The 26,931-nt window shown below is 50.8% G+C and overlaps 3 protein-coding genes and 1 non-coding gene across 9 annotated transcripts in view; 2 read left to right on the top strand and 2 right to left on the bottom strand.

Moving 5' to 3' along the window:
• Nucleotides 1-11,293, top strand: part of CNOT1 (CCR4-NOT transcription complex subunit 1) — a 57,406-nt gene extending 46,113 nt beyond the window's left edge. For all 6 annotated transcript variants that reach the window (XM_065640643.1, XM_065640642.1, XM_065640645.1 and 3 more), the window contains exons 36-49: nucleotides 858-1,000; nucleotides 1,565-1,673; nucleotides 1,767-1,936; nucleotides 3,040-3,271; nucleotides 5,379-5,627; nucleotides 6,174-6,337; nucleotides 6,615-6,732; nucleotides 7,202-7,303; nucleotides 7,567-7,740; nucleotides 8,768-8,917; nucleotides 9,873-10,053; nucleotides 10,452-10,584; nucleotides 10,688-10,822; nucleotides 10,966-11,293. In XM_065640643.1, the coding sequence (XP_065496715.1) occupies nucleotides 858-1,000; nucleotides 1,565-1,673; nucleotides 1,767-1,936; nucleotides 3,040-3,271; nucleotides 5,379-5,627; nucleotides 6,174-6,337; nucleotides 6,615-6,732; nucleotides 7,202-7,303; nucleotides 7,567-7,740; nucleotides 8,768-8,917; nucleotides 9,873-10,053; nucleotides 10,452-10,584; nucleotides 10,688-10,822; nucleotides 10,966-11,044 (2,139 nt within the window). In that variant the 3' untranslated portion in view covers nucleotides 11,045-11,293. The remainder of the gene's footprint in view (nucleotides 1-857; nucleotides 1,001-1,564; nucleotides 1,674-1,766; nucleotides 1,937-3,039; nucleotides 3,272-5,378; nucleotides 5,628-6,173; nucleotides 6,338-6,614; nucleotides 6,733-7,201; nucleotides 7,304-7,566; nucleotides 7,741-8,767; nucleotides 8,918-9,872; nucleotides 10,054-10,451; nucleotides 10,585-10,687; nucleotides 10,823-10,965) is intronic.
• A 2,383-nt stretch (nucleotides 11,294-13,676) lies between these two features.
• SETD6 (SET domain containing 6, protein lysine methyltransferase) lies at nucleotides 13,677-17,893 on the bottom strand. Its single transcript, XM_065641059.1, has 9 exons — nucleotides 17,855-17,893; nucleotides 17,561-17,659; nucleotides 17,331-17,475; nucleotides 16,710-16,851; nucleotides 16,226-16,420; nucleotides 15,926-16,049; nucleotides 15,452-15,632; nucleotides 15,096-15,238; nucleotides 13,677-14,609 (listed from the first exon to the last, which is right to left on the bottom strand). The coding sequence occupies exons 1-9, from the start codon at nucleotides 17,879-17,881 to the stop codon at nucleotides 14,298-14,300; spliced, it is 1,368 nt and encodes a 455-aa protein (XP_065497131.1). The 5' UTR covers nucleotides 17,882-17,893; the 3' UTR covers nucleotides 13,677-14,297.
• A 256-nt stretch (nucleotides 17,894-18,149) lies between these two features.
• Nucleotides 18,150-18,222, top strand: TRNAK-UUU (transfer RNA lysine (anticodon UUU)). The gene has a single exon. It is a non-coding gene; the product is annotated as a tRNA-Lys (tRNA).
• A 654-nt stretch (nucleotides 18,223-18,876) lies between these two features.
• LOC135992029 (SNF-related serine/threonine-protein kinase-like) lies at nucleotides 18,877-23,991 on the bottom strand. The gene is made up of 6 exons (XM_065640951.1): nucleotides 23,959-23,991; nucleotides 22,661-23,283; nucleotides 21,190-21,331; nucleotides 20,818-21,030; nucleotides 20,573-20,710; nucleotides 18,877-20,444 (listed from the first exon to the last, which is right to left on the bottom strand). Exons 2-6 carry the CDS (start codon nucleotides 23,247-23,249, stop codon nucleotides 19,589-19,591), a joined length of 1,938 nt encoding a protein of 645 aa, XP_065497023.1. The 5' UTR covers nucleotides 23,250-23,283; nucleotides 23,959-23,991; the 3' UTR covers nucleotides 18,877-19,588.
• Between the last annotated feature and the right edge of the window lie 2,940 nt (nucleotides 23,992-26,931).

Below are 26,931 nucleotides of genomic sequence, written 5' to 3'. Positions count from 1 at the left end.
CTGGCTTGTGGGTTGTCTTGCTGATGGAGTCTGTCTTCATGCATCCTGTGGAACTTGCTTGGTGAACAATACTGAACAATTGCTGTCTCTGGAAATTCAGTAAATAAAATTGTAAGAGGGCCATGGTATTCACTTGGTGTCTGTACACACGGTGGCCAGGCTGCTGTGGGAAGAAGCAGGTACAGAATCCTGGGACTTTGGGGAGTTTTGTTCAGATGTGGCATATTGAGAACTGTTTCACGCTAGAACAGCCTTCGATTTGGGCATAATTTGGAGGCTAAGAAGATATTTGAACTGCCTTTGTAGGTGGATAGTATTGAGTGTAGTGCTGGATTTATAGCAGCACACTTGTGTATTGTATTTTCGCAGTAACTGATAAATGAGCACATGTGGTGTGTTGACCCTGGCCAATCCATCCAGCTGCTCACTCTCTCCTGTCTCCCACAGGACAGGGAGAAAATAGAGGGAAGGCAAGATGTACTTGTTCATCGAGATTATGCCAGTTTAGTAGAGAAAGCAAAATCTGCGTGCACAACGAAAAAAGATAATTTGATTTACAGAAGCTGCAGCACAAACTGATATGGTCTTTCATACTACTTGGTGCTTATATAAAGCCAGTGGGGCATACAGAGACCGTAGGCTTGTTTGTGGTAGGGTAGCTGTGTACAGTGAAGGTGTAGATGCCGTAGAAGCTGGTAGAATCTCACCTAGCCTTAACCAAATGGTCAGCACAATGGCTAAATTGGTTTTTTGCATGTCTGCTGAATCTTCTGGTGCTAACTCTTGCTGATCTAATTTGCAGAAGATTTGGAAGAGGACCCATTTTATCCTCTGCTAACAGGTTGCATCTGTTCTAGGCTGTAGAGGGTTTACTGGATGCCACCAGTGGGGCAGATGCTGACCTCCTGCTTCGCTATCGTGAGTGTCATCTGCTTGTGCTGAAGGCTCTGCAGGACGGCCGCGCATATGGATCTCCATGGTGTAATAAACAAATTACTAGGTCAGTTAGGAGACAATAGGAACACTGGTGTAGCTTTCATCTTTTGGGAGCTACTGTGTTAATTTGAATCACTTGCCTGTTAATATTTTCCATTGCTGCCATTTGGACAGATGAAAAATAACTAGCTTTTTTGTCTGAAGTAACTAGATCTTCTGATAATGCTACTCTATCCTAGAACATGATAGGAATCTTTAATGGAGTTAAGCATTAGAGATGCTCTGGGGTTTTTTTCCCCTCGTTTTATAGAGTATGTCTCTACACTGTCACAGACTGCAACATGGCATATGCCTATGGCAGAAGCACCCTCAGAAGAGAGGCTTCTTACGCTGAATAAACTGAAGCTGTTGAAGGGTTGTTGTGACCAGTAGTGCGGGGTGACAAATGCTTGAGGCTGACTGTTCTGAACTCAAAATGTTGCCTTAGAGAATGCTCTAGGAGAGGCTTTTTTTGGAGCAGAGTCATGAATCACAGTGAATGGTGCAGTTTCTGAAGCATTAGATTTGAGTTGCTTGGCGTAAACTGTGTTGCTGAAGTACAGTTTTTAAAAGTAGTTCAATTCTTCAGATGCCTGATTGAATGCAGAGATGAGTACAAGTACAACGTGGAAGCTGTGGAGCTGCTAATCCGCAATCACCTTGTTAACATGCAGCAGTACGACCTTCACTTGGCTCAGGTAAAGCAAACTTGCTCTTTTGGAGGAGAAGAGTTCTGGTCAGTCCATTGTAAGATAGTGGCTGAACTTTAATTGCCTTTTTCCTGTTGACAGTCAATGGAGAATGGTTTGAACTACATGGCTGTGGCATTTGCCATGCAGTTGGTGAAGATCCTGTTGGTGGATGAGAGAAGTGTCGCCCACGTAACAGAGGCAGATTTGTTTCACACGATTGAGACACTCATGAGGATTAATGCTCATTCCAGAGGAAACGCCCCAGAAGGGTGAGATTGAAATACTGTGCAATACATGACTTCTCCTGTGCTAATTTATTATTTGAAATGTTATATAAGCAATATCTCAGGTCATTCAATCATACAGCTTTAAACTTTCTTTAGGGTTGCAATCGTATGTTAGTTTAAACTGTCACTCTAATGTAATTATGTTGATTTTATGTCAAAAGCAGCTGTAGCATGATGTCAAACTGAATGCTTGAGCAGGAAAATCTATGTGGTGTGCTCAAAAATACTGTGGTACTGTGAGAAACTTGCTTGAATTCCTGCTTTATCACAAATGTAGGCAATATTCTTACCTATTTAAATTTTAAATATCTAGGTGTTAATACGGTTATTTGTTAATCACAAGCAATTCATCAAATTAGATGATCCTTCTTGTTTCTTTAGACAATTTTCTGTTTAGAATCTACAAAGCAATCATCTGCCAATCTCACGTGGCTTGCACCAGCAGATAATTGTGCAGCAAATCTGGAAATACCTGTGGGACTTGCAGGCCTCCTGTTACTAAAGTGGAAGCAATTGCTGCTGGGTTTGAGAAGGACATGGATTGGAGCTTGGAGAACTCTGGGTTGCCAAGAGAGCAGCCAGCAGCTGGCTAGTGGTGGTGGCAGTGGCTGCCATTACTAGCACCACAACTGCTGGTGGAATGTTCCAAAACAAAAGTCCTTTTGTCTGCAGTTGGTGTGAGTTGACTGTCTTTGCTGTATGACTTGACTTTCACTGCAGCCAAACTGAGGGCGCCAGTCAGGCTGGTTTAGCACTGACCATCTCATCATCTCTCAGTGCATTTTAGCGCTTCTGAAATCTGGAAAAGTGAAACTGTTTCCAGTACTTCCGGTGCTAGTTTAGCACACTGCTGTATGAATTGGAGGGGAACTTCAAAGCTTGTATGACGTCAGTGTTCCTTCTTTCATCATAAATGCATCTGCTTTCATGACTTATTTCTGCTGTTCCATGAGGACTGAGAGATATGAAGATTTAGTATAAAAACTAAATTTTCTTTCAGCTGTATTTGTCTGAGCTCCCAGTACATGTGCCTTCCAGGGCAGGAGAAATTCTAACTCAGCTCTTGCTCTGGTTTGTTGCATTAGGTTACCTCAGCTGATGGAAGTGGTCCGATCAAACTACGAAGCAATGATTGACCGTGCTCATGGAGGTCCCAATTTCATGATGCATTCAGGAATTTCCCAAGCCTCTGAGTATGATGATCCGCCAGGTCTGAGGGAGAAGGCAGAATACCTGCTGAGGGAGTGGGTGAACCTCTACCATTCAGCTGCTGCGGGCCGTGACAGTACCAAAGCGTTCTCTGCGTTTGTTGGACAGGTAGAGCTTTTGGAAAGAAAGGTGCTTTTTATTCAACATCAGTAGGGTGTGATGCCCTCCATTTTAAAACAGTGTTATAACCCATGTTAGGTATCCTTTTGAAACTTCCAGGTGTATGGCAGTTGACTATCAAAATTTTGTCTGGTTTTGGTGGTAAAGTTCTGTAGAAACCCCTACTCTTCAGTAAATCATGTTCTTCAGATACTGTAGCAACAAGCTGTCAGTTCAGACCATGAGTTCTGGTGTACATCTGGTGGGAAAAGAACTTCAGCTGAGAGCTGTTGGGAATAGTTCTGACACACTCTGTGCAGTGAAGCTTGACTAGTGTTGCTCCTTCTGGGTAACAGTTAGAGGCTCTGAGAGCCTACAGAAGGAAATTGCTAATGGACAGAGCTGCAGGTGAATTGTTCCAGACCATGTAAACAAGGGAATCCTTTTCTTAACTAGAACCATTAGAGCGAGGAAAAACTTGAAACTTAATTAGCTAAAGTGGTGCCTAAATTTAAACAGCTTCCCACATTTCACTCCTGTGTACCTTACCAGGTGTGATGAGCAGCACACATCTGCATTCCAGGTGTGAGTGAGAAGGGTGATGCCCTCAGTAACCCAACCTGTGTGGTAACAAACTCCCTATGTATCTGCTGTCATCTCCCTAAAACAGTTTCTGGCAGCTCCTTGACTGCAGCTACAAGGAAGCCCCTGGCTTAGTTAATTTGCATTGTGTTCTCTTTAAATTTCCATGTTAATACCACAGAAATGCTACAGGTTTTGCAGCTACTAATGAAAAAAAGTTCAAGCTACAACATATGCATAAAGATCTTGACTGATGTAGTGATTTTTCATGTGACTTTAGTGGCCTCGTGTACTGGCTTGTAGCTGCTTTCTGTTGGTCCTCCACTGCATAACATCTTGTTTTGAATGTTCTAAATGGGTCTCATGTTTAAACTCGCTTTTTAAAAATGAAATTTTACCTCTTTGTGCAACCTCACTCTTCTTATACCTTAAAGTTTACGTACTTATACAGTACACTCCAGTATAGTATACTTATAATACTCAATGTGCTTTTGACCTGCTTCACTTCATCACGCTTGTTTCTTTACCTTTTGTACATAATTGATCAGATTTGAAATAGCAATTGAAATATATGGAAGTGCAGTGTTTAAATATTTTTTTCCTTACAGGCTTTAGCTGTGGGTTTTAAAGGAGTATTTTGTAGTGACTGCATTAAACAAGGTTTTATGGCTGAACTTAAATGACTGTAATTTTGGCTGCTTAAATTAAGTCTTTAGGACAAGAAGGGTGTAGAACTTTGAAGGCACATACATTAATTCCTTATTTAAAAAAAAAAAAAAGTTTCTCTAGAAATACTGGAAGTTCTCCAAGAGTTAGCACCCATGCTGTTTACATAGCTTCATGTCTGTGCAGGAGTTTAGAAGATGCTTTATGCAAAATCCAGAAGCTTCCTGCAGTGTAATTTCTTTAATTTTTATGGTTGTAATAATGCGGGTAACAAATAAAGAGGTCTCTTTTAATATTTATATATATATATATATATATATATATATATATAAAAAATGTTATTAAGAAACAATAACAGCACCCCCTCCAAGGAAAAAAAAAAACCACCCAGTCTTCCTCTGCATGTTATGTTCATGTAAGGAAAGATCACTATCCAGATGCAGGTTGCTTCTACGGCATGTTGCTGCAAAATAGCGATGGTTCCTGAGCTGGTAGCTGAAGCTGCTGTTCCCAGAGCTTGTGAGCTCCTAAACTGAACTGCTGCTGCCTCTTGCTGTCCCTCATGCAAGGTTGAGTGCTGGAGGCAGAACTGATACTGAAACAGGCTCCTCAGCTATGCTGATGGTTGAAAAGAATTGGGATCAAAGGATTCTGTCTTCTCTAACATTGTGTTGCCACCCTCACATTGCCTTGAAAATATTAATCTTAGCGAAGAGTAGCAGAGAGAACTTGCTGCCCATCTGTCTTGTGTGGTAAAAATTAATAGTGCCAGGCAAGGTGGGCGCTTTGTAAATTATTGTTTGAAATAAGTTGTAAAATGAACTTCCTGTGGTTATAGTTCTGAAATTTTTTTTCCTTTCTCGGATAGATGCACCAGCAAGGAATCCTAAAAACAGACGACCTGATCACCCGCTTTTTCCGTCTTTGCACCGAAATGTGTGTTGAAATCAGCTATCGTGCTCAGGCTGAGCAACAGCACAATCCTGCTGCCAACCCCACTATGATTCGAGCCAAGTGCTACCACAATCTGGATGCCTTTGTGCGACTTATTGCACTGCTAGTGAAGCACTCTGGGGAGGCAACCAACACCGTTACAAAGATCAACCTTCTGAATAAGGTTGGGAACCTTTTTTGTACTTGCAGCATTCAAAGTGCATGATCTGGTATAAGTTTGCTGATAAATGTGAAACGTAGACCTTAATGAGGTTACTGCTAACATATCAGATGGGGACTTCAACGGATTGGTCACTGAACTGATAAACTGTTGAGTGGAGCATCAGGATGTTAAGTGTTCACAAAGATTTCATATCAAACAAACTTGCAACTTTTGTGAGGGCCTTGCCTACACTCTTACAGTACTTGGTTTATGGTTAGATGGTCTTGAGTAGTTAAGATCTTCCAACACTGCCCAGTCAGTTGTTGTGACCATGATCCATGGGACAGGAAGAGCAAAGTATAGTGGTTGGGAGTTGCTGAGGCAGATTATATTGTTAATTTACATAACACTTCCCATAACTAGATTTTTTTTTTGGTTCTTGTCAGTATCTATTGGGTTTTGGTTTGTTGTTGGTTTTTTTTTTTCACTGATGGTTAAAGTATTATCAGTAGCCTGATTTACAAAGTAATTCTTAGTGTCACCACTGGAATGTCTTGATGTCTTCAGGTTCTCGGTATTGTGGTGGGAGTTCTTCTGCAAGACCATGATGTTCGGCAGAGTGAGTTTCAGCAACTTCCTTACCATCGCATTTTCATCATGTTACTGTTGGAATTAAATGCTCCTGAGCATGTGCTGGAGACCATCAACTTCCAGACACTCACAGCTTTCTGGTATGTATTTGAGATTGGCCATAATGCTCATCCTTTCCTGGCAGGATCAAGATTTTTCATCTGAAGGCTCTCTGACCATTCCTTTTTGGTGGCTTAGTCACATTCGGAATAACTGGTTCTCCTGTAGACTGTCCACTTGCTTGTTTTAAGAACAACGACTGGTAGACTCCAAGATGCTAAAATGCCTTGCTTTTAGGGCTGTGTATGTTTTCCCTCAATGTTATGAAAAGCAATCTTATTGCTGTGCACTTCTAACCTGCTCTAACTTTTCTTTCAGTAACACATTTCACATCCTGAGGCCTACAAAAGCTCCAGGTTTTGTTTATGCCTGGCTGGAACTCATCTCCCATCGGATATTTATTGCAAGAATGCTGGCACATACACCACAGCAGAAGGTGTGGCTGCAGTTTATCTCTTCTGAATTAAAAGGCTCACACAGATGCTTATCTGGTGTGGTGCTGTTTCACATCTCCAAGTGCACTACTGGCATGGCTGTTCTGTTTTTTGTTGTCTTCCATATTCACAGTAACCTAACTGCATGGAGGAGAGTCTGTGTCAGTAGATGATGGAATACAGGATGAACTGAATTTAACAAACATGCCTTTGTCAAACTCTGGAAGAGGTGTAGTCTAGGCCAAAACCTGTCAATTGAAAGTGGCGTGTTGAGTGTTCTGGGAACACCCATAGCACATGACACGCAGCTCCAGCTCTTGCAGTGAGCTGTGCCGCACTCAGTGCTAGAGCTAGCAGTAGGACAAAGTTTCAGTCCAGGTTCATATAAAGACCAATCTAATTATAGTTTTGAACTTAAGATAATTGCTTTTCATTGCATGTTTTCCACCTGCTGGTTTTTTTTCTTGACAGGGTTGGCCTATGTATGCCCAGTTACTGATTGATCTTTTCAAGTACTTGGCTCCATTCCTCAGAAATGTGGAACTCACCAAACCTATGCAAATTCTTTACAAGGTAAAAAAAAAAAAGTTGGCTAATAGATGCCACTTTCAACTATGCTGTCTGAAAGTAGAGGTGTTCTGGTAGCAAAATAGGATTTACATTTCTTTTATAATTTATTTCTTAAAGTTAAATGCAAATCTGATGTGGGACAAACAGGCTGCCTTCCCAGATTAGTTTATTCCTGTTAATGTTAACCACATGACAGAAGGATGCCTCTGCAAGATCTTGGGCAGTTTCAACAGTCACACCTCTTTTATATTAATTCTGTTTCACAGGGCACTCTGCGTGTGTTGCTGGTCTTATTGCATGATTTCCCAGAATTTCTCTGTGACTACCATTATGGGTTCTGTGACGTGATCCCACCTAACTGTATTCAGCTAAGGAATCTGATCTTGAGTGCCTTCCCACGAAACATGAGGCTTCCAGACCCTTTCACCCCCAATCTAAAGGTAGGACTTACTTTCATGAGTTGGATAATGGGAAGCTTTAATGCTCCATTTAATCTTCATCCATTTTTTTTTTTTTGCAGAAACTGGAATTTTGGGCACAGTTTTAACTGATACTTGAATTAATGCAAACATTCAAAAACTCAGCTTTTGCATGGAACACAGAGGGCTTTTCTTTTTTCAAAGGGAGGCTTGATGGCATCCCCAGATCTGACTGGCATATACAGCATTGGGGCAAGGGCATCTTTATCATTTTAGTGTCTTTATTTCTCACTGAAAAACAGGTGCTTAAGCAGCCTTTGTGGCTTTGCTGTTTGAACGTTCAGCCAACAGTTCTTGTCTCAGTTCTGTTCAGCTCACACTGAATTGTACAGCTTGTGCTCTGTAGGATGTGTGAACTGCAGTTTAGTTAAGTAATTATTGAAGAGCTTGTGTCCAAGCCCTATGCAATTGTAAATAATTTTTGATGAGAAACATGGATGTCACCCTTTCTTAATGAGAGAAACCACCATTCTGAAGCAAGCCTCTTGCATAATGGGGGGAGACTTTGCAAAGTGTTAATGTTATCTAATTAAATCTTTGGGCATATGCCAGCCTCCTAATGGTGGAAGGATTAGGAGTAAACTTTCTCACAGTGCTGAAGCATTGTCCTATTATTCTTGATTGCCTGAGCTATGCAGGGTGATGGGAGTGAAGCTGCGATACTCAGCCTTCTTGAGATTGAAGGTTGTTCTTGACTTATGGGGATGTTTGTACTTGACTGTAGATAAGGAGACTTCAAAGGCGGTGACTGAATTCCCCTACGGCTCTTGAATTATTTTATCCTCCAGTCTCAATTCTTTGAGTCAGTAGTCACCTAATAAGTTTTCACATTAAAGACCATGTTTCTTCTGAAATCTGCAAAAATCTAGTGTTTCCTTTTCATTGCTGGTAGGAAAAAGCAACAGAAGTAGTTGATGTAATATTGCTTACAGATCTGCTTTTGCAATTCATTGGTTGTGGATCAACTGACTGGGTTTTCTCTCAACAGGTGGACATGTTAAGTGAGATTAATATTGCTCCACGAATACTCACAAATTTCACTGGAGTGATGCCACCTCAGTTCAAGAAAGATTTGGATTCCTATCTCAAAACCCGTTCTCCAGTCACCTTTTTGTCTGACTTGCGCAGCAACCTACAAGTGAGTGGCTGGTTTCTGAGGATGCTGAATTTAAATAGTGTGGCACAAATGATCTCCTTGGCTGTGTTAAGTAGTTTCAGCCAGGTGGAATTTAAGGAAAGAGGAATGTAGGCTTTCAATAGCGCTAAAACGATCTAATTTAAAAGCAGTTGGTTTTATCTACATGAGGTGCCAAAAGCTCATATAAGTGAATGTAGGGTTTTCTAAAACTTCAACCTTTCTGCTTCCCTGTCTCTAGTGCACAATCTGGCAAAGCTTTAGGGAAGAATGTAGTCAGAGCTGATCACATCAAGTTCGCTTTTGTTTCTGAAGAGTCTTGTGGCTTCCATCACATGATTCCAGCACTGTTTATCCATGTGCTATCTGAGATTCAACTGATTTTATTGATTGCAGGTTTTTTTAATCTGATTTAAATTTTTACTCCAAATGGATTGTTATAGGAATGTATGGATCATGCTTCAGGAGTAAAAAAAAAAAGAAAAAATGGGGGGGGTGTGCAAACTAGCTAAAGCCTAGTTCAGAATTGTTAGTCAACATTTCATACATCACATGGCTTCAGGACTGAAGTTGGACCTTCTCAGAAAATCACTCAGACTGGAGCATTCAGGCAGGTGGTATGTGTTTCAGCCAGCCTCTGGCACTGCAGGTGAATTCAGGTTGCCTTTACCTGATTTTATTATTGTAGGGAGTACTAAAATAGTTTGTTGGGTCTGTCAACGCTTTGCTGATGCTTTTGGGGAAGAAAAAAAAAAAAAAAAAAAAAAACAAAAACCAAAAAAACCCCAAACAACTGCTATATTATGAAAAGGTAAATGCCAGATTGAATTTGTAGATGTCTAACTTTGTTGTCGTCTGTATAATCAAGAAGATACTTGGATGCTGTTGTTGTACATGCTGTACCTTCAATTGCTGAAGGAATATAGAATGTTAATGGGTTTCCTATCTTTGCTATTAGGTATCAAATGAACCTGGCAACCGCTACAACATCCAGCTGATTAATGCACTGGTGCTCTACGTAGGTACTCAAGCTATTGCGCACATTCACAACAAAGGCAGCACACCCTCTATGAGCACCATCACCCACTCGGCTCACATGGACATCTTCCAGAATTTGGCAGTAGACCTGGACACTGAAGGTGGGCTGGAAACGCTTGTAGTTCATGCGATATCAAATTTAATGGTATATTGTCTGTGTGAGCAATGAGAAATGCAGAAAATCGCCTCATGTAGCTGCTAGTGAATTCACAGTAAGTAATGCTATGTTAGAATATTAAACTCTGAATATAGGAGCAATATTAAAATCTGATGTTCAAGGTATTCAGGGGAATAAGAAGTTTAATGAAGGTAAGTGGAATTCTTATTGCCTCGTCAGCTTGGATTGATAAAGATTTTTCATATTTAAGCTGGTTTTGTTTCTTATGCCTTCATAAGGTAGGCTCACAAACCTTCATCTTAAGCAATACAAGTTGCTTCTTTATTCCTTTCTGTATGTGTGTAGGGGAAACCATATGGACTCACTGTTCCTCTTCTGCAGGCCGGTATCTTTTCTTGAACGCAATTGCCAATCAGCTGCGATACCCAAACAGTCACACCCACTACTTCAGCTGCACCATGTTGTACCTGTTTGCAGAGGCCAACACTGAGGCTATCCAGGAGCAGATCACCAGGTGAGAGGGAAGGCATTTAACTTGCCAGCATTCACCTTTTTGCTCTCCTTCCTTGGGTATTTCTGATCTTTGAGTTCTCACTGTTTTTACTTTTGGATTTCAGGGTTCTCTTGGAACGACTGATTGTAAATAGGCCTCATCCCTGGGGTCTCCTTATTACTTTCATAGAGCTGATAAAAAACCCAGCGTTTAAGTTCTGGAACCATGAGTTTGTTCACTGTGCTCCAGAAATTGAGAAGTGAGTATAACTTAACCATAAAAATCACTAAAACAATATATCTGAAGCCAGGGCTGGGTCACACCCTGAATTTTGGTGCTTGATAGTGGAAGCACTGCTTGTTGCCGTAGATGCACCTAACACTGTGTCGCTTCTGTGCTCAGGTTGTTCCAGTCGGTTGCACAGTGCTGCATGGGGCAGAAGCAGGCCCAGCAAGTCATGGAAGGCACTGGTGCCAGTTAGATGAGCTGCATCTTGTGCCGTAAGCGTGCCAGACTGGAGATCCCCGTCCCATCGACTGACAGAAGACTCTGTAAGGCTCCTCCTGACCTTCCCAGCCCCCTTGATCGGGTAGACACAACAGACCATGGGTTGAAAGTCTATGTTGGGCATGTTCCAAAGTTTGAAACAAATTTTTGACTTTTGGCCAAAATTCAGAAGATGCTGTGAATATCATTTTGAACTAGTGTAAATACAAGGAACAGAAACGTTTGTCTGGACTTTTGGGTTTGTGCAAATTGTGTAAAAGGCAGGTGGGTAACTGGTGCCTGTCCAGCTTGTAATAAAGGGGCAGCTGCTGATGCCAAGCACTTGTCTGGGGCAGACCTCCTTGTCCTGACATTCCCAGACTCCCAAAGAATATTGAAAAGCCAGTTATAATATTATGTAACTTATTTTTCTTTATGTGGATGGGGGACCTTTCAATCACTAAGTTGTTTTACAAAAAAAAAAAAGGTGGATGTGTTTGGAATATGGAGTGAGGGAGGGGTTAAGGTTCTGTGTTGCTTTTCCCCTACCCTCGTCAAATGCTGACAGACAGCAAGTGGAGTGGCAGGCAGAGAATGCCTCCTTTCTGTTGGAGAAGACACACCTCAGGCCCTTTGGGAGAGGGTCAGTTGTTTTTAGTAAAGAAAGCAGAGACCAGGCCTATATCTTTTTTTTTTTTTCTTGACACTTGTAAATTTTGGAAGGTAGGGGGTTAAATCTAGAGCTTTTCCCACCCCCCCACCCTGTGACCACACAGTATAAGTTTGTAAAAAAATACAAAAAAAAAAAATCCAAAAGGAGAAAAAAAAAAACTTTAAAAACCCAAAGGACCAATACAGCCCATTTTGTAAGGATTTTGAATGTTTTGTAAAGTATTGGTCCATGTGTTGTATTTTGTAGCCTTTCTAGTTCTTGGGCTTTAGTTCTCCCACTTCTTGTATGTATGCATACTGTAGTTACACATTAAAGTCATGACATGCAGCACGTGCCACTGTGCTTATTCTCTCCAGTTCCATCCTGCCTGGCCATTTGGTGTCTTTCAAAGTCTGTTCCACCCATCCAAAATCTGCAGTTTTCCAGTTTTGGCCACTGCCTGTTGAGAGCAACTGAGCTTGCTTTCTAGTGTGAGGTCACAGGGGAGAACTGTCATGGGTCTTGCTGTGAAGTGCGAAAGGACAGCTGTGTGGAGAGAGAAATATCTTAGCTGTGAGTTTCTGAGCAGAGTTTGAAGTTGTGCTGGAAAGGAGCTGCTGCAGCGCAGGGATTCGAGGCACAGACAGCAGAGCAGCTGCATTTCTCACCACTTGCACCCTGCTGTGATAGTTCACTTCAGCCAGGATCTGTGCAAGGTGTTGCTAATTAGCTGTCCTAAGGGTAGGTGGCTTTAGTGTTGCCAGAACGGCAAACTCCTGTAGCCTATGCATTGTGACGTAGCAGACACTAGAAAATAGAGCTTCACTGCTTTCTTTTTATGTAACAATACTAGTTTGGTAAAGCTGGTTGACTGCTGTTGTATGGGTGGAGAGGTCAGGACATCCTGCTCAGGTTTAAGGGACTGTATACCTGGCTGTGCATTTGCACAGAGCAGTAAGTAGCTCCAAGGGACCGCTGAGCCAACTGTGCTGGTGGATGGCAGCTCAAATGGAATTCTCCATTCCTGATCTGTCTCTAGGCAGTGTTTCTCAGTCACCTGTGTGCCAAGGAGTAGTCTTCTGCCAGTTCCTGCAATTCCCGGGCATTTCTTTGTCAGGTCAGCAGTTGTGCTGAAACTGAGCCTTTTGAAGTTTGAATTTTTTGCTTCTGGTGTTCTGCAGCTCCAGCTTACTCTTCCTCCTGTATTGGGTTAGGATACAGAGAATTGCCAGCAACTGATTTTTTTAATCTAGTCCAGATGCCATGGGATTATTGATTTTTCTGCAATTTAACTCTAGCAAACCATATGCAGAGCTTATTGACTTGTCCTAATGACTCAGCACAAAGATCTCTCTGGTTCTGTACTAATGCTGCTGTATGTGGCTGGTTCCCTTTAGGCTTTAAGAACTTTTAGGCTGGTGTAAAGAGGGGGTGGAAGGTGGACAGGACTCAGCCAAGATCCCAATAACATGAGTTGGGCTGGTAGGATGGAGAGGAGGCCACTGCACTTCATATCCTCTCTTGGCAGGTTAGGAGCCTGCAGCTGGTACCGTCAGAGCAAATGGTACTGGTATCAGCTCCCCCAGCGTCTGTGTCAGCAGAGGCCCTGGGTATAATGCGTCTCATGTTTAAGAAATGAAGACCAAACTTTTGTAGTTTGAAATCTAGTCTGCTGTAGGGAGAGAAGCACTAAGATGGCAGACGGGACTCTAAACAGCCACTGCGTTACACCACTGTAAAAGGGGAATGAAAAAAAGCTGCCTTCAGTACTGTTAAACCACCATGGCCCCTAGCAGTGCGGGCAGGGCTGCAGCTGACCTGTGTCATCATGAGTACAGTCTGGGTTCTGCTTGTTGGCAATACTTCTAACTGCAGCAGCAGCAAAGATTCCCCACTTAGATGGGGCTTTGCATCCTGTTGAAGTAGACAGCACTGTCTGAGTTAAGAAACATTATCTTTATTAAATATAGCTTGTCCTCCAAACCTCCAGGGTTTTGTCACGCAAAAACTGCTGAGGGGAAAAAATGTTAATGTAGCTAAACATGATGCAGGGCAATGGTTGAGTTCAGGGAAATATCTTGCTATACTGAGCCTACATGAAAACCAGAGGGATGCACTTGTAGTCTTAAAGTGCTCAGCATCAACTAAGTGTAGTCAAAGAGTTTAGTGTTGTCACCATCTCCTCTGCCAGATGTTTACGCCGAACCTCTGTAAGAGCTACCAGCTGGATTGGGACGAGGAATGGGTCTTGCCTTAAATTTCTGATGTTGAATGAGGGAACGCACTTGCTGTTCTGGCAGTGTATGTCTACCTTCCTAAAACAGTCATTAGGAGGTCTGGGCTTTAAGTCCTCCAGCAGAAGGTGGCAGTTGTGCTCCAGAGCTCTCATTGTAAAATAAGGCCACCCAAAACCACTTCTGTGCTGTGGAAGATTGTTTATGTAGAGGTAGCTAAAAAGCCATGTGCCATTTGAGGGACAAGTGGGCTCATACTCAATCTTGCCACCTGTTCTCACTGCTGTAGCACAGGTGGCCAGAGGCTGACCCTCCTGTCCCACACACAGTCTGGGCAGTTCATTCCTGGGGCAGCAAGGTTTCTAGTGTACCAGCTCTAGCAGCTGATGCAAGATCCTTTTCTGTCCGTAGCGCACATGCAAAGCTTGCTGCTCCCTTCGACTCAGTTTCTCATAAATCTCCTTGTTATTTAGCAAGTCCTGCTCTGCTTTCAAGTCTGACCCATAGGACTCCAGGGTCAGCAGCACACTCTCATAAAGGAGCTTCTTGCAAGGGGTTTTAAGTCTGGAGAGAGCCTCGTTAGAAAGGACGGAGTTTTCCTCTTCCTCACTGTCGTCTTCCCAGCCATCTTGTTCCTTATACTCCTTGAATTCTTCTTCTGACATGCACAGCACCTGTAATGATGCAGACAAAGAGACAAGTCACCAGCAGTGTGAGTACATTGGGTGTTCTTCTCTAGAGAAGGATGTCTTAGGGCCATGTGGTGCAGGTGAGTTATTCCTCAGCTGCACTAAAGGTGAGAGTAAAGCTGGCTTAAGAGACATCACAAATAACTTGTGGGTTAGAAGAACATTCAAACAGCAAACCTGGGTGATGGAAACAGTCTTAAAGGACATCCCATCTGCTACCTACAAAGGTGCAGAGCTCTCTAGAACAGCAGAAGCCACAGCCAGTCCAGGCTGGTCTGTAAGTATACATGGATGGCTTGTTCGGGAAAGGAAGATGACCAACAGTACTGAGAGCTGGGCAACCACCCTCCTACTACTTTTCCAGCAGGACTGTTAGTACCAAAACGCCTTTACATGCTTGTTCCCCCCTCATTGAACCATTTTGCACCTGTGCTCTTCCCTGTGAAGCTCTTCCCCCTGAGCAGTGCTTACCTTCAGGGTCACAGACAGCTCTTCCTCTGTCAGCACCTCATCCCAGCCAAGCACAAAGGCACCTTCCTCCCCCACCATCTCAAGCTGGCACAAGAAGTCCCACTGCTCTGAGACCAGCTGCTGCTGTGCTTCGCTTCTGGCACCTGTTTTGAAGAACAGCAGAGCTGCAAACCCCACTCAGGTTGCAGTGGTTGATGGTGAATGGAGAGGGGCAAACAGAAGCCAGAAAGCTGAGGCGTAGCCCCAACACCTGAAGTGTTTGCGGAACAAGTGTATTTTTCATGTCACCCTTCATCCCTGTTTAACACAGATCACCCGCCCCATCCTTTCCCAAAGTGGCTCCGGGTGCCACTCACGCTGCAGCGCTGCCTTGCGTACTGTCACCATCTGGATGTCGGCCGTGTCGTTGGTGTTGCCCGGGTATGGCTCTGCAAAGCCGTACATGTGTAGGAGCTGCCAGTTGGCCATCTGCCCGTATGTGTTGAAGATCTCTTGCCCTTTGGTGATGGGCTGTGTTGTAACCATCCGTAAACATTGCTGCAAGCAGGGAGAGAGAGGCTCTCAGAGCTGCGGTGATCTACCATGCTCAGAAACAAGGTGTTTCAGAGGCTCAGATGACCTAAGCTCTTCCTAGCTAAAGCCAGGCCTGCAGCAGGGCAGTATGTTGAGCAAAATAGCTTCAGATGAAGGAGATGCAGGCCAGGCTGGGTGGCAGGTGAGCAGAGCTGCTTGGGGTGCAGCGCTGGCCTTGCCGTGGCACTGCTCCCAACAGCCCTGCAGTGCAGAGGAACCGGAGCGGGACGAGCCTAGCACAGCGGCTGTGCACTCACAGGAGAGTATTCCAGGTTGGCGTTGTGGTTGGCCACGTGATTCAAAATATCTGCTACAGGCACCATCATGGGAGGATTGGGCCCCTTCTCATCTTCATCTTCCTCCTCCAAAGGTTCCTGAAAGCTAAGAGAAGGGAGATGAAGACAAGCCAGTTTTACACCTTTCAGCACAGGGCAAACTTCACCTTATACTTAGATTCTTGTGCAACTGCAACCTTTTAAGTACCACAGCCCATAATCTTTCCTGTGATCCTACTCCTTGTCCTTGCTCCTTATTGGAGCAAAGCTCTCACTTCTCACCTGTAGGCCATGACAAATGCCACCAACTCCGTGTATAACTCCAGCGTGTGCTGTTTGGGGTCAAAGATGTTGGGGTGGGACTCCATGAAGGGCAGGATGATGGAGCTATACTCCAGGTGGATGTTGGCCAGGTCTTTGTCTACAGCTTCTGGGATACCTGTGCCCCGCAGGAGCCTTGTTCGCTCTTCTTCAGGCCTGTTGTGAGAAAAACAGCATGTTTATCTCTCTCTGCCTCAGAGGGGTCTATAAACTCCTCCTTCCTTCAAAACCTCAACTTTCTAGTGCTCTACAGATTCCTGTTCTCTGGTTATGCCTGGGAGGGTCCCTCAGGTTACTACTGCCATTGATGGGGCTAGGACAGAGGGATGGAGTTGGCAGCAGGACCACATCCAACCCCAGGGCTCCCGTTCAGCAGCCCCTGGACTGTGCCTGCACTCAGCTGTCACATCAGGCCACCCCACAGACCCACTTGGCTTCACTTTACCAGAACATGGGGTGATCCAGGCTCCTGAAGTCCTGCCAGAGAGAGAAATACGGCTGCCAGGGGGAGTTGCTGGCTGTGTACTCATGTAGCAGGGCCAGCAGGAGCGGCACCCAGCCGGACTGGCTCTGCAGAGCCTCCTGGCCTGAGGAACCAGAGATGGTGGAGAAAAACGTAAGTTGATCTGAGGTGGTAGTCTTTCCCTCTGAGAACAAGTCTTCCAAGAATGAAGCTTCTGGCCTCACCACCTGTTTTCAGCCTGGGGTGGGGAGTTCTGCTTTAATTCCTGTTTGGCTTGGGTTTGTCCTGAGCTGAAGCAGAACCCGCTCCAGGCCCTGCACCCCCTCACCTACTGTCCTCACCCCCAGGCTCTGGGTCCCTCTAGCAAGAAAGAAACTCTGCTTTTTCCTACTAGAGTCTGGGTGGTTCCACCCGCCTCTGGGTGGCTGTCACTTAAAAATCAGAGATACTGCAGTCATGAGCTTTCCTCTCTGCTCGTATGGCCTTAGGCTCCCTTACTAAGTAATGGGGGCCCAGAGCGGGGGGCACCAGCAGCCCTAGCCTTGATCCCAGCCCCAGTTTCTGGAGCAAGCAGAGGCAGAGCAGCCCCGAGGCGGTGCTCACCTTCCCGCAGGAGCGCCTGGATGGAGCAGGTGTGCTGGGAGAGCAGCGCGCTGCGCGGGACGGTGCACAGGACCTCTCCGGCCTCCAGCTCCTCGGCGGCCAGCATGCCGTACCCCGCCACCGCGCCCTCCCTGCTCAGCCGGACCTTGGGCGAGAGGGGAGCGGCGATCCGTGAGGGGACATGGGGAGGGGAGCCCGGGGGGTTCCGGCCCCGCCCGGCCCCGCCTCACCTTCGGGCTGAGCTCCACCCCGGCCCGCCCGCACCACGCCAGGAAGCCGGAGAGGGGGTCGGCGCTGCCCTTCCCCCGGGCGCTGCTCCCGGCAGCCGTCTGTGGGTGGAAGAAAACTCGGGGTGAAGCGCGGGGGGCGGGAGGGAACGGCGGGGCCGCTACCGGAGCGCTCCCCCCCGGGCCGGGGTCAGCTCTTCCCAGCCCCCCGGCTGCAGTAGGGCACTGACCCCGGCGCACACGGGTGGGGGCCCCGGAGCGGCGGCCCCCCCGGTGCCGGCCCGTGTCCCCCCGTACCTTGCGCCGCTTGGGGGCCGACGCCATGGTGCTGCGAACACGTGGTCACCTACCACGTGGTCACCACCGGGCTCTTCCGGGTGTGCGGGAGGCTCCGCCCCCCGCCGGCTGGGCTGACGGCGGCCGCGGAGGGACAGAAAGGGCGAGAGGAAGAGGGGCGAAACGCGCCCTGCAGCCGCCTCTCTGAGGGGTCTCTCTGAGAGATTTGGGGACCCCGCAGGTTGTCCCGCTGGTGCCGCAGCGAGGTGGGGTCCTTGCCGTCTGTCTGGGATGCCGCCCGAGTGACCTACCAGGAGCCTGGATAGCTCAGCTGGGAGAGCATCAGACTTTTAATCTGAGGGTCCAGGGTTCAAGCCCCTGTTCAGGCGAAGGTTTTATGCTTTAGGAGCGAAGAAGGGGCTTCCTTGGGCTGGCTCCATCCCTCTGACACCCACAGGGCGCCGCTGTCTTCCAGCCACCCTGTGCCACACGAGGGGGATGTTAAAGGAGGGAGATAATGGGATGGATAGAAGAACATGAGTACATGGCAGAGAGGCTGGGGGCTCAGGGGGGGCCTCCTGCCCCCAGCCCGGCGGTGGGGGTCAGAGCCCCTCCCGAGGTGGGCGACGTCCTCGGCATGTGCCAGGCCCTCCTTGCGCCTCTGCATGTTCCCCACCCCTGCCCTCATTCCCCTCTGTGCCCCACGGGAGCTCCGTTTTAGAGCCCATCCACGCACAGGCTGAAACCCCTGGGGGACCCCGCGCTCCCCCAGACCTCACTCCCCCAGAAGGGGCTGTGGTGGCGGCTGCTTTCGCCCTCCACGGGGACAGGGATGTGGCCGGGGACACCAACCAGGCAGGGCCAAAACAGCCCCGGGCAGGGAAACCCCCTCCCACTACACCCTGTGCCCCTTGCGTCCCCAAACCAGCCCCCCGGGCCCGGGCAGATGCTCCCGTGCAGCCACCCCCGGTGCCCCGGCCTTTGCAGGACTGGAGGACGGGGGTGTTTTTGCAACGAGATGTGGCAGCCGCGTCAACCCATGAGCTTATTTTATTATTGAACCGACGAATTTCGTTTCCCAGCGGCTCCGATCCTTTCCACGCGCGTGTGCCGCACAGCTTCGGCCCACGCCTCCGTCGTCATTCATTTCTTGCCAGCAAGAAAACAAAGAGATAATAAATAGGAAGCTTATTTACGGGGGAGGCGCAGGGGAGGGCCGCGGGTCACACCCGGTGCCTGGTCCCGGCCGGGGGGACCGCGGGGGGGCTGCAGGCAGACAAGCGATGGCCACACGGCCACCGCGGGCAGGACAGCGGGGGGCCATGGGCACTGGTGGGGAAACCACCGTCCCGGGAGGGGTTGGGGGGATATAGCAATCTCTATTTAATTACATTAAAATAGACTATTTAAAAAAATTATTTCTAGTAGTTAAAAAAATGCGTCACGGTCCATCGAACCCTGGCGGGGCCATGAGCTGCCCCAGCAGCCTCGGGGTTTTGGGGACACACCGGTGGGTGCAGGGACAGACCCCAGCCCACCTCACCCCCGTGCCGGGCAGTCCCGTCCTGGGGGTCTATCCCAGCCCAGCCCCCAGGCACCGCAGCGGGTGTCCGGGGTGGGTGCCGGCAGGGCGGCCACCACGGGTGACAAAGCAGGGTCACTGCGTCCCCCACCAACCCCATGGCCACTGCTCCGCGGGGCACAGGCACGACCAAAGGGGGGAGCGGCTGCCCTCCAGCACCCTCGCCCCAGGGGTTAAATGACATGGCAGCAGTTGAACTGCCCCAGGGAGAGGAGACTCTCCTTGGAGCCCGGCCGGATTTTGAAGGCCAGGGCTTTCTCGCAGAGCGGGAACTGCAGAAGCCTGTCCCGCAGGCTGCCCCCCTTGCTCTTGCCCGGGTCCAGCTTGATGACATTCTCTGCACCCCCCTCAGTGCCCCCCAGGCCTAAGTTCTCCACTGACCGCCGGGCTGGGCTGGCGGGTGACGTGGGCCCTGGGGACTTGTCCATGGGACCCGGGAGGGTGGTGGGGGTTGTCTCTGCCCCCTGTGCCCGAGGGACCCCAGCAGGGCCACTCTGGGGTAGGGAGGCGTCTCCCCTTTCCCTGGGTGGCTCTGCCAAGGACCCCCCCAGCTCCACGTTCTTCCCCCTCCTGGGGACCTCAGCTCCATCCCCCCGTGCCACCAGGGGACCCCGGCCCCCACTCGCTCCCTTCCCAGCCCAGGCTGCCCCGGGGCGCCCACCCCGGCCCCCCAGCTCAGGCCCCGGCCCCCAGACCTCCCCACGGCCCGGCGGGCGGTGGGCACGCAGGAAGGCTCGCATCTGCTCCTGGTTCAGCGAGCTGCTCTTCCTCTCCATGGTGCTCGGTCTCCCCTCCTCCTCCTCCTCATCCTCCTCTTCCTCTTCACAGATCTGCTGCAGGGCCGGGGTGCTCTTGGTGATGGTGGTGTCAACGGCGGGGACCTTCAGCAGGGTCCCAGGGGTTTGCCGGCCAACAATGTCCCCTCCGGGGGGCAGCCGGGGGCTCGTGGTGAGGCCACTTGATGCTTCCGTGAAGGGCGAGAGGCCACCAGCACTGCTTGCGGGGCTGAATGTGTCTGATAAGTTGGTCCTGAGAAACGGGAGGGATGGAGGTGTCAGTACCCGGCTGGGCATTGAGAGGGCTGTGGCGAGGAAGGGGACAGGGGACCAGCCAGGGCCCTACACTGGGGAACCCGGGCTGGCATGGGGGGGGCTCACCTGCTCTGCACCTCCTTGGCCAGGTTGTAGACGAGGCTGAGGCGGTGGCCCTGCTTCTCCTGCTTCTCCCGCAGCATCCTCTCCGCCAGCAGGAAATACGTGGCCGTGATGTGGTTGTAGCGGTCGGCCTCCAGCGCCCTGCGCGGGACCAAGGGACCCACATCACCGCACGAGGGACACGCTCGGTGGGACCCCCAGAGCCCTTCGCAGCGGCTCCCGCCTTGGCATCCCGCCCTGTCACTCACTCCTGGATGGTGTCCCGGTCTGCAATGTTCCCACATGTCATGGCCTGGAGGATGATTTCGTGCTCCTCCTCGGACACGCGCTTGTGGGAGGTGAGGGGCAGCAGGCAGCGGCTGGCGGGGGACGGGTCCACCCCCTGCAGCCACGCATGGCCCTCGATCTGCTCCAGGGAGGCTCGCTGCTTTGGGTCACGCTGCAGCATCCTGGAGATGAGACTGATGGGGGAAAGGGGTGATGCTGCAGTCCTGCAGCAGCAGGCAAACCCCAAACTCGGCAACTTTACCCTCCTTTCCCAGGGACATCCCCTGGGGACAAGGCACCCACCCCCGGGGGGCAGTGAGTCGGGGCGGGCTGGCGGGGGGAGCGGTGCTTACTCCGTGCACTGTGCCGAGACGTGCGGGGGGACGATGTAGCGACAGTCCATGATCATGGTGAGGGTCTCGCTGTCGTTGGCCTCCTGGAAGGGGGGGTGGCCGCACACCAGCATGTAGAGGATGACCCCCAGGCTCCAGATGTCTGCAAGAAGCAGCAGCAGTTCAGGTCGCACCCACCATGGCTCAGGAGAGAGCCTCAATCCCAGGGACCCTGGGGGGGCCACCCCACCAGCCCCCCAGTGCCGATCCAGCAGAGACCAGTGCTCACTGGGATGCTCCCACATCCTGCCCCATGGACAGGGGGACAACAGCCCCAACAAGGTGGGGAAGGACCTTCCCCATCCCCACATCCAAGCAGGTCTCAAGGGGCTTCACCAAAATAGTTGATCTTATCTCCCCTTTCCCAGGTCAGCCCCGAGCTCCATCCCCTCCCCGGTCACCCACCCGTTTAATGTCATTACTCTGCTTCCCAGTTCCAAAACAGAGTCCAGCCAGAGCGGGATCACTGCCCTGCCCAGGGGACAGGGACAGAGGCAGCGGCATCTTCACCTGCTCTTCCTGCTGAGTACAAATCTGGAAAAGCGCTTTTTGAGGATGCTGAGCACACCCCAGGGCTCTCTGTTAATACCTTCAGCTTCTTAAGCTAAGTGCCCGCATTTGAAAAATCTCTCATCTGCACCGCTGTTCTCCTGTCATCTCCCTTTGCAGCGCCACCAGCTTACTTTTCTGCCGTCTCCACAAGCCATCCCCATCTTCAGCTCCGGAACCGCCTCTCCCTGAGCCAATGCTGGGCTTTTTCCTTTAAGGGCTTGTGTTTTGTTTTGCTAAATCTTCCTGCCCTTAATTCCGGCAGAGCTGGCTCAGGTCCCGCTTTCTCTCCCACGTCCCCTCTGTCCCAGCAGAGTCTCTTGGTGCCCCCAGCCCAGCTCCCTGTGTCCCAGGATGGTCTCCCCAGCACCCCTGCACCCTGGCCAGGGGAGGAAGGGTGCTGGGACCCACAGAAAGGAAGCAGTTTTGAGCGCAGGGATGGAGCAAAGGAAACTTTTGGAGCTCCTCCACCCAAACAGCAGCATCCTGAGCAAGTTTCCTTCCGGCATCACCCCTCCAAATAATCACTAGCACTGGCTTGCCAGCAGCTGCACCCTCACGCTGCTCCTCCTGAGCCCCAGTGGATGCCACGCCAGGCTTGCAGCCTGCTCGGGCTTTTCTCCCTCCCTGGCATGAACCATTGATCTGCAGGATCTCGGTGGGTGCAGGGATGGTCACCGCGGAGAGAACCACCCTGTGCCAGGGCACGGCTGGGCAGCTGAGCACCCAAAGGACGGGGTTCCTCCTCGCAGGGACAGCAGTGCCACCAGGGCATGGGTGCATAAAGGGCCAAAAGTGAGGTGGTACCCCGCCAGCAGGACCATGCTCCGGGCAAGGGACATGAGGGAGGCACGTCCCCAGGGACGCACCCCGCCACCCTTACCGACAGCTGGGGCATCATACTCATCCCCGAGCAGGATCTCGGGTGCTGAGTAGGCCAGCGAGCCGCAGCTGGTGGTGAGCATCTTGCCGGGTTGGAAGCGGTTGCTGAAGCCAAAGTCGGTGAGCTTGACCACCTCCTGCTCCTGGAAGAAGACCACGTTCTCGGGCTTGAGGTCGCGGTGCACCACATGAAGCTTGTGGCAGTAGGAGATGGCGTGGACGATCTGGGCGAAATAGTGCTTGGCCCGCGCCTCGGTCAGCCCGCCCTCGTGCCGCATGATGTGGTCGAACATGTCCCCGCCGTCACCCAGCTCCAGGATGAGGTAGAGCTTGGCGTGGGTGTCGATGACCTCGTAGAGGCGCACCACGTTGGGGTGCTGGACCAGCTTCATGCAGCGCACCTCCTGCAGGAGCTGCCCTGCCGCCTCCCCCGCCAGCTTGCTCTTGTCGATCACCTTGACGGCCACCCGCTGCCCGGTGAAGACGTGCCGCGCCAGCTTCACCACCGCAAAGTGGCCCTTGCCCAGCGTGCGCTCCAGGTCGTACAGCCCCGCGATCTTCCCCTCGCCGCAGCCCTGCGCCCCGGCCATGGCGGCGGTGTCAGGCAGCGACGGGCATCCGGCGCTGTTGGAGGGGGAGCTGCTGAGCAATGTGGGGGGTGGAGGACAGGGCACCCCCAAATACCATGTCCCCCAGCACCCCTGACACAGGTCCCAAGCAGCGCAGACACCAGGACCCCCAGGACATCACTGTCCCAAACACCCTGGGCACCCCTGACTCCCCACCTCCAGTCCCTGCACATCCCAATACTCCTGCTTCCGCTCCTCAGCACCCTGGGGTACCCCAATACCCCTACATCCAGGTCCCCAGCACCCTAGCACCCCAATACCCTCACCTTCCGTCCGCAGCACCCTGGACACCTCCATACCCCCACCTCCACTCCCCAGCACCCCTGGACATCCTGATACCACCAAATCCAGGTGTCCAGCACCACAGCACCCTGAGCACCCCAATATGCTTACACCCAGGTCTCCCGCACCCTGGGCGCCCCAATACCCTCACCTCCGCTCCCCAGCATCTTGGGCGCCCCAACACCCCACCTCCAATCTCCCACCACCCTGGGCTCCTCCATACCCCTGCCTCCAGCTCTCCAGCACGCTTGTCACCCCCATACTCCCACCTCCAGCACCCCGGGCACCCCCATATTGCCAGTCCCCAGCTAACCAGCACCCTGGTCGCCCCCACACGCCCCCCTCCAGCCCCCCTCACCCCGGGCAGCCCCGAGCCCCCCGCACTCACCGCCCGCCGCAGCTGGAGCCGCCGGGGCTGCGGCTGCCCGGGCGCGCCCGCCCCGCTGACGTCAGGCGGCACCGGGCTCGCGCCTTAAAGGGCCCCGTGCGCCGGGGCTGAGCCCGGGGCGATGCTCATCGCACCTCCGGGCAGCGGCGCCTCCGGGCAGCGGCCTCAGCCTGGCTCACTGAGGCCCGCTTGGGGCGGTGGGGGGCATTAGCGGTAATGAGGGCCGGTAACGAGCTAAATGAGCCGCCCGCCCGCTGGGGCCAGTTCCAGGGAGGGAGGAAGAGCCCCCGGCCCGTGCTTTGCGTCCCCCGTGGGTCACGCCATGGGAAAGGCTCCCAGCCCGCTGCCCTCCTGCCCAGCTCACAGGCATCTCCGTCGCCCACTCTCACCCTTGCTCAGGGCCAGGAGCGTGGAGCTGGGGGCGCAGCCCCAGACCCGTGTTGTCCCCCCGCCCCGCCACGATCCCACTTTTCCTGGAAGCGGCCCAGCGAGTGGCCGGCTGCCTCATTTAGCTCGTTACTGGCCGTGGGGATGCGCACAAAGCAGACGTGGCTCCTGCAGATTAAAAAGCTCTCAGCACTGCCATCCTCGTTACCGCTAATGCCTTCCCAGAAATCCTCTGCCCGCAGGCTGCAAACAGGCCCTAATGAGCTGGGTTGTGGGCTCTGCTTGGGGGCTGGAGTCAGCCGGGGGCTGGGGGCAGCGTCGTCTGGGGACCCGATCCCCCTGGGGCTGGAGGAACCGGGAGGACTGGGCTGCCAAGCAGCTCCTGCCACAGGAATGGGGCTGGATGGGGCACTCAGCACCTGCCCAGCTTTGGGAATGGGAGTGGGAATGGGAACAGGGGGGCTGCCAAACCTGCCTCTGATCCAAGATGAGTCTTCATCCAGGCATGTGGGGTGCAGGGGGCAGCTGGGCGCTGGGGGACCCAGCTGGGTGCTGAGTGCTTCCAGCAGCCGCCTGCAGCTGGAAACTGAACCGCTCAGGTCTTATCCCCACATTTCCTTGCAGGGCTGAAGCCACGCAAGGACACGGGTGTTTCCAGAAGCAGCCCGGCCAAGTGGCTGACCTGGGAGCGGGCAGCCCGCGGGAAGGTGCAGGGGGGTGCTGGCGGGGAAGCAGAGGAGTTGGCAGCCCCTGGGACACTGGATACCTGGGCAATTAGCCACCCTGGGTGTGCATCTGGGGATTTGAATGGGAAGGTGATTCCTTTTTGGCTTCTGTCACCGGGATTTCTAGCAAACGGCTCTCAGATCTGCTGCTGTCAGTACAGGAGAGGACTGCAGAGGCCTCGTGAGCAGCACCTCCTACCACAGGACCTTCTGGCCCTGGCTCCTCTTGGTGAAAAGCCCATGTGTGTTGGAGCTGTGTCCTTCTCCTGACAAGGAGCTGGGTGCTGCAGGTCCATACCCTTGTGCAGCTGCCTGTTGTACACACGCCAACTCTGCTTTGAAGCTCTCTGTTGAAACGGCAAGAACAGGCACGTGGTGTGCTGGGATGCTGCAGCCGTAACACATATCCTGCAGCCCTGGCCGATGAGACACTGCAGAGCTGCCGCCTCCACCAGCACCCAGCCCTGTGACTGCCCGGCTGAGGCTGCATCAGGCTGGCTGCAGCTCCCTTTGGGTTTTGGAGTGGCCCTCAAATGTCTCGACACTGAGAAGCTCAAGGAGCCATATATGATGGCTGTGAAATCCAGCATCAGCACTGGGGAGAACCGTGCAGCTGGCTCCTTCCTTCCCCTAGTGGAGTCGAGCCCATGGGAGCTCCGAGAACTCCCAGCTCTGGGCAGCTGCAGGTTTTCCAAAGGATAAATGAAGGAGAGATGCAGTTAGCGGAGGTGGGAGCCTGGACAACCTGCAGATAGCAAGTGGTCAGGAGTTGGAGGACTTCTAGAGGCTCTGGACTGTGGCTGGATGCCTGCCAGGAGCTGCAGGTGTGCAATATTCCCTTTGAAAACTGGTAGAGACCTCCGTGTACCTTGGGAGAGAAAGGAGCCTGTAGACCTGGTGTTTCTCTAACTGGGAACTGGGAGATGTCCTCAGGCTGCGGATATTTGCGTACAGCTGGAAAGGGAAGCGGCCTGGAAGGGCAGTGGGGATCACTCCCAAGAAACTATGGAGTTTGGGGCTGGGGGGCATCTGTTCCTCCCCACAGCTGTGCGGGGCACAGAGAAGGGATCCTGCCTCCCGTGCATCATCCCGACAGCTGCCTTGAAACAAAGAAATAAACTTAACAGCAGAGTCAATTATACTGTTAAGCAGCATTCTTTATTGACAGCGCTGGGGAGCTCTGGGGATCACCCTCCATAAGTGCTCCCAAAGCTGGATGCTCTTGCGTTGCTTGTATTAACATAATTATTACATATGCATTACAGTTTTTGAAAATGTTTACATACAATACGTCTATACTAAGAAATAATGGATGATGTTAGTTATTATTGCTTAGTTTCTTACTTACAATACATCTATTAATTATTAGTTACATATAAACTAAACACTCTGCTTCTGAACAATGTATTAGTTAATCTTCTGTCTCCTTCTTGTCATGCAGAAGGATGTAAAACTTGAAAAATATCCCTTCATTCTGCAGGTGGTCAGAAAGCATTTGTCATGTCAATTGGCTAATGATGGATACGTCTTTTGTAACTTAATCACAGTTTACATTAATTTAGCAGCTTTTCTTCAGCCTCTCCGGCCAAACAAAGCCCGGTTGCCAGAGAAGCCCACCTACCTGGTAGTTAGCAAAGTCATGTGGCTGCAGCACTTAATTAAAAGCCGATATAAATTCCAGTAAGGATGCGGGGAGGAGGACATTGAGGCAGAGAGCGGTAGCGGCGCTTCCAGTGAGCCCGGTGGAGCAGCGAGTGGCAAACCCCCTCTCCGCTCGGAGAGGTCAGTGCTTACAGCGGGAAGGGTCTGGGGGTGTTGGGGTGCAATACCCATGGCTGTGGGGCTCCCCAGCAAAGAGCTG

This window comes from Caloenas nicobarica, chromosome 9 (genome assembly GCF_036013445.1).
Source record: "Caloenas nicobarica isolate bCalNic1 chromosome 9, bCalNic1.hap1, whole genome shotgun sequence".
Lineage (NCBI taxonomy): Eukaryota > Metazoa > Chordata > Aves > Columbiformes > Columbidae > Caloenas > Caloenas nicobarica.
Note: the sequence above shows the minus strand (reverse complement) of the source record. Positions and strands in the feature narration are given on the sequence as shown.

Excerpts from the sequence above, each read along its gene's own strand:
- SETD6 (XM_065641059.1), bottom strand. The coding sequence starts at position 17,881 with ATGGCGTCGGCCCCCAAGCGGCGCAAG. Across the intron at positions 16,050-16,225 it reads GCATTTGTCATGGCCTACAG|CTTTCAGGAACCTTTGGAGG; the intron begins GTGAGAAGTGAG and ends CCCTTCTCTTAG. Across the intron at positions 15,633-15,925 it reads CCAACCTGGAATACTCTCCT|CAATGTTTACGGATGGTTAC; the intron begins GTGAGTGCACAG and ends CCCTGCTTGCAG.
- LOC135992029 (XM_065640951.1), bottom strand. The coding sequence starts at position 23,249 with ATGGCCGGGGCGCAGGGCTGCGGCGAGGGGAAGATCGCGGGGCTGTAC. Across the intron at positions 20,711-20,817 it reads GACCGGGACACCATCCAGGA|GGCGCTGGAGGCCGACCGCT; the intron begins GTGAGTGACAGG and ends GGTCCCGCGCAG. Across the intron at positions 20,445-20,572 it reads GCCAAGGAGGTGCAGAGCAG|GACCAACTTATCAGACACAT; the intron begins GTGAGCCCCCCC and ends CCCGTTTCTCAG.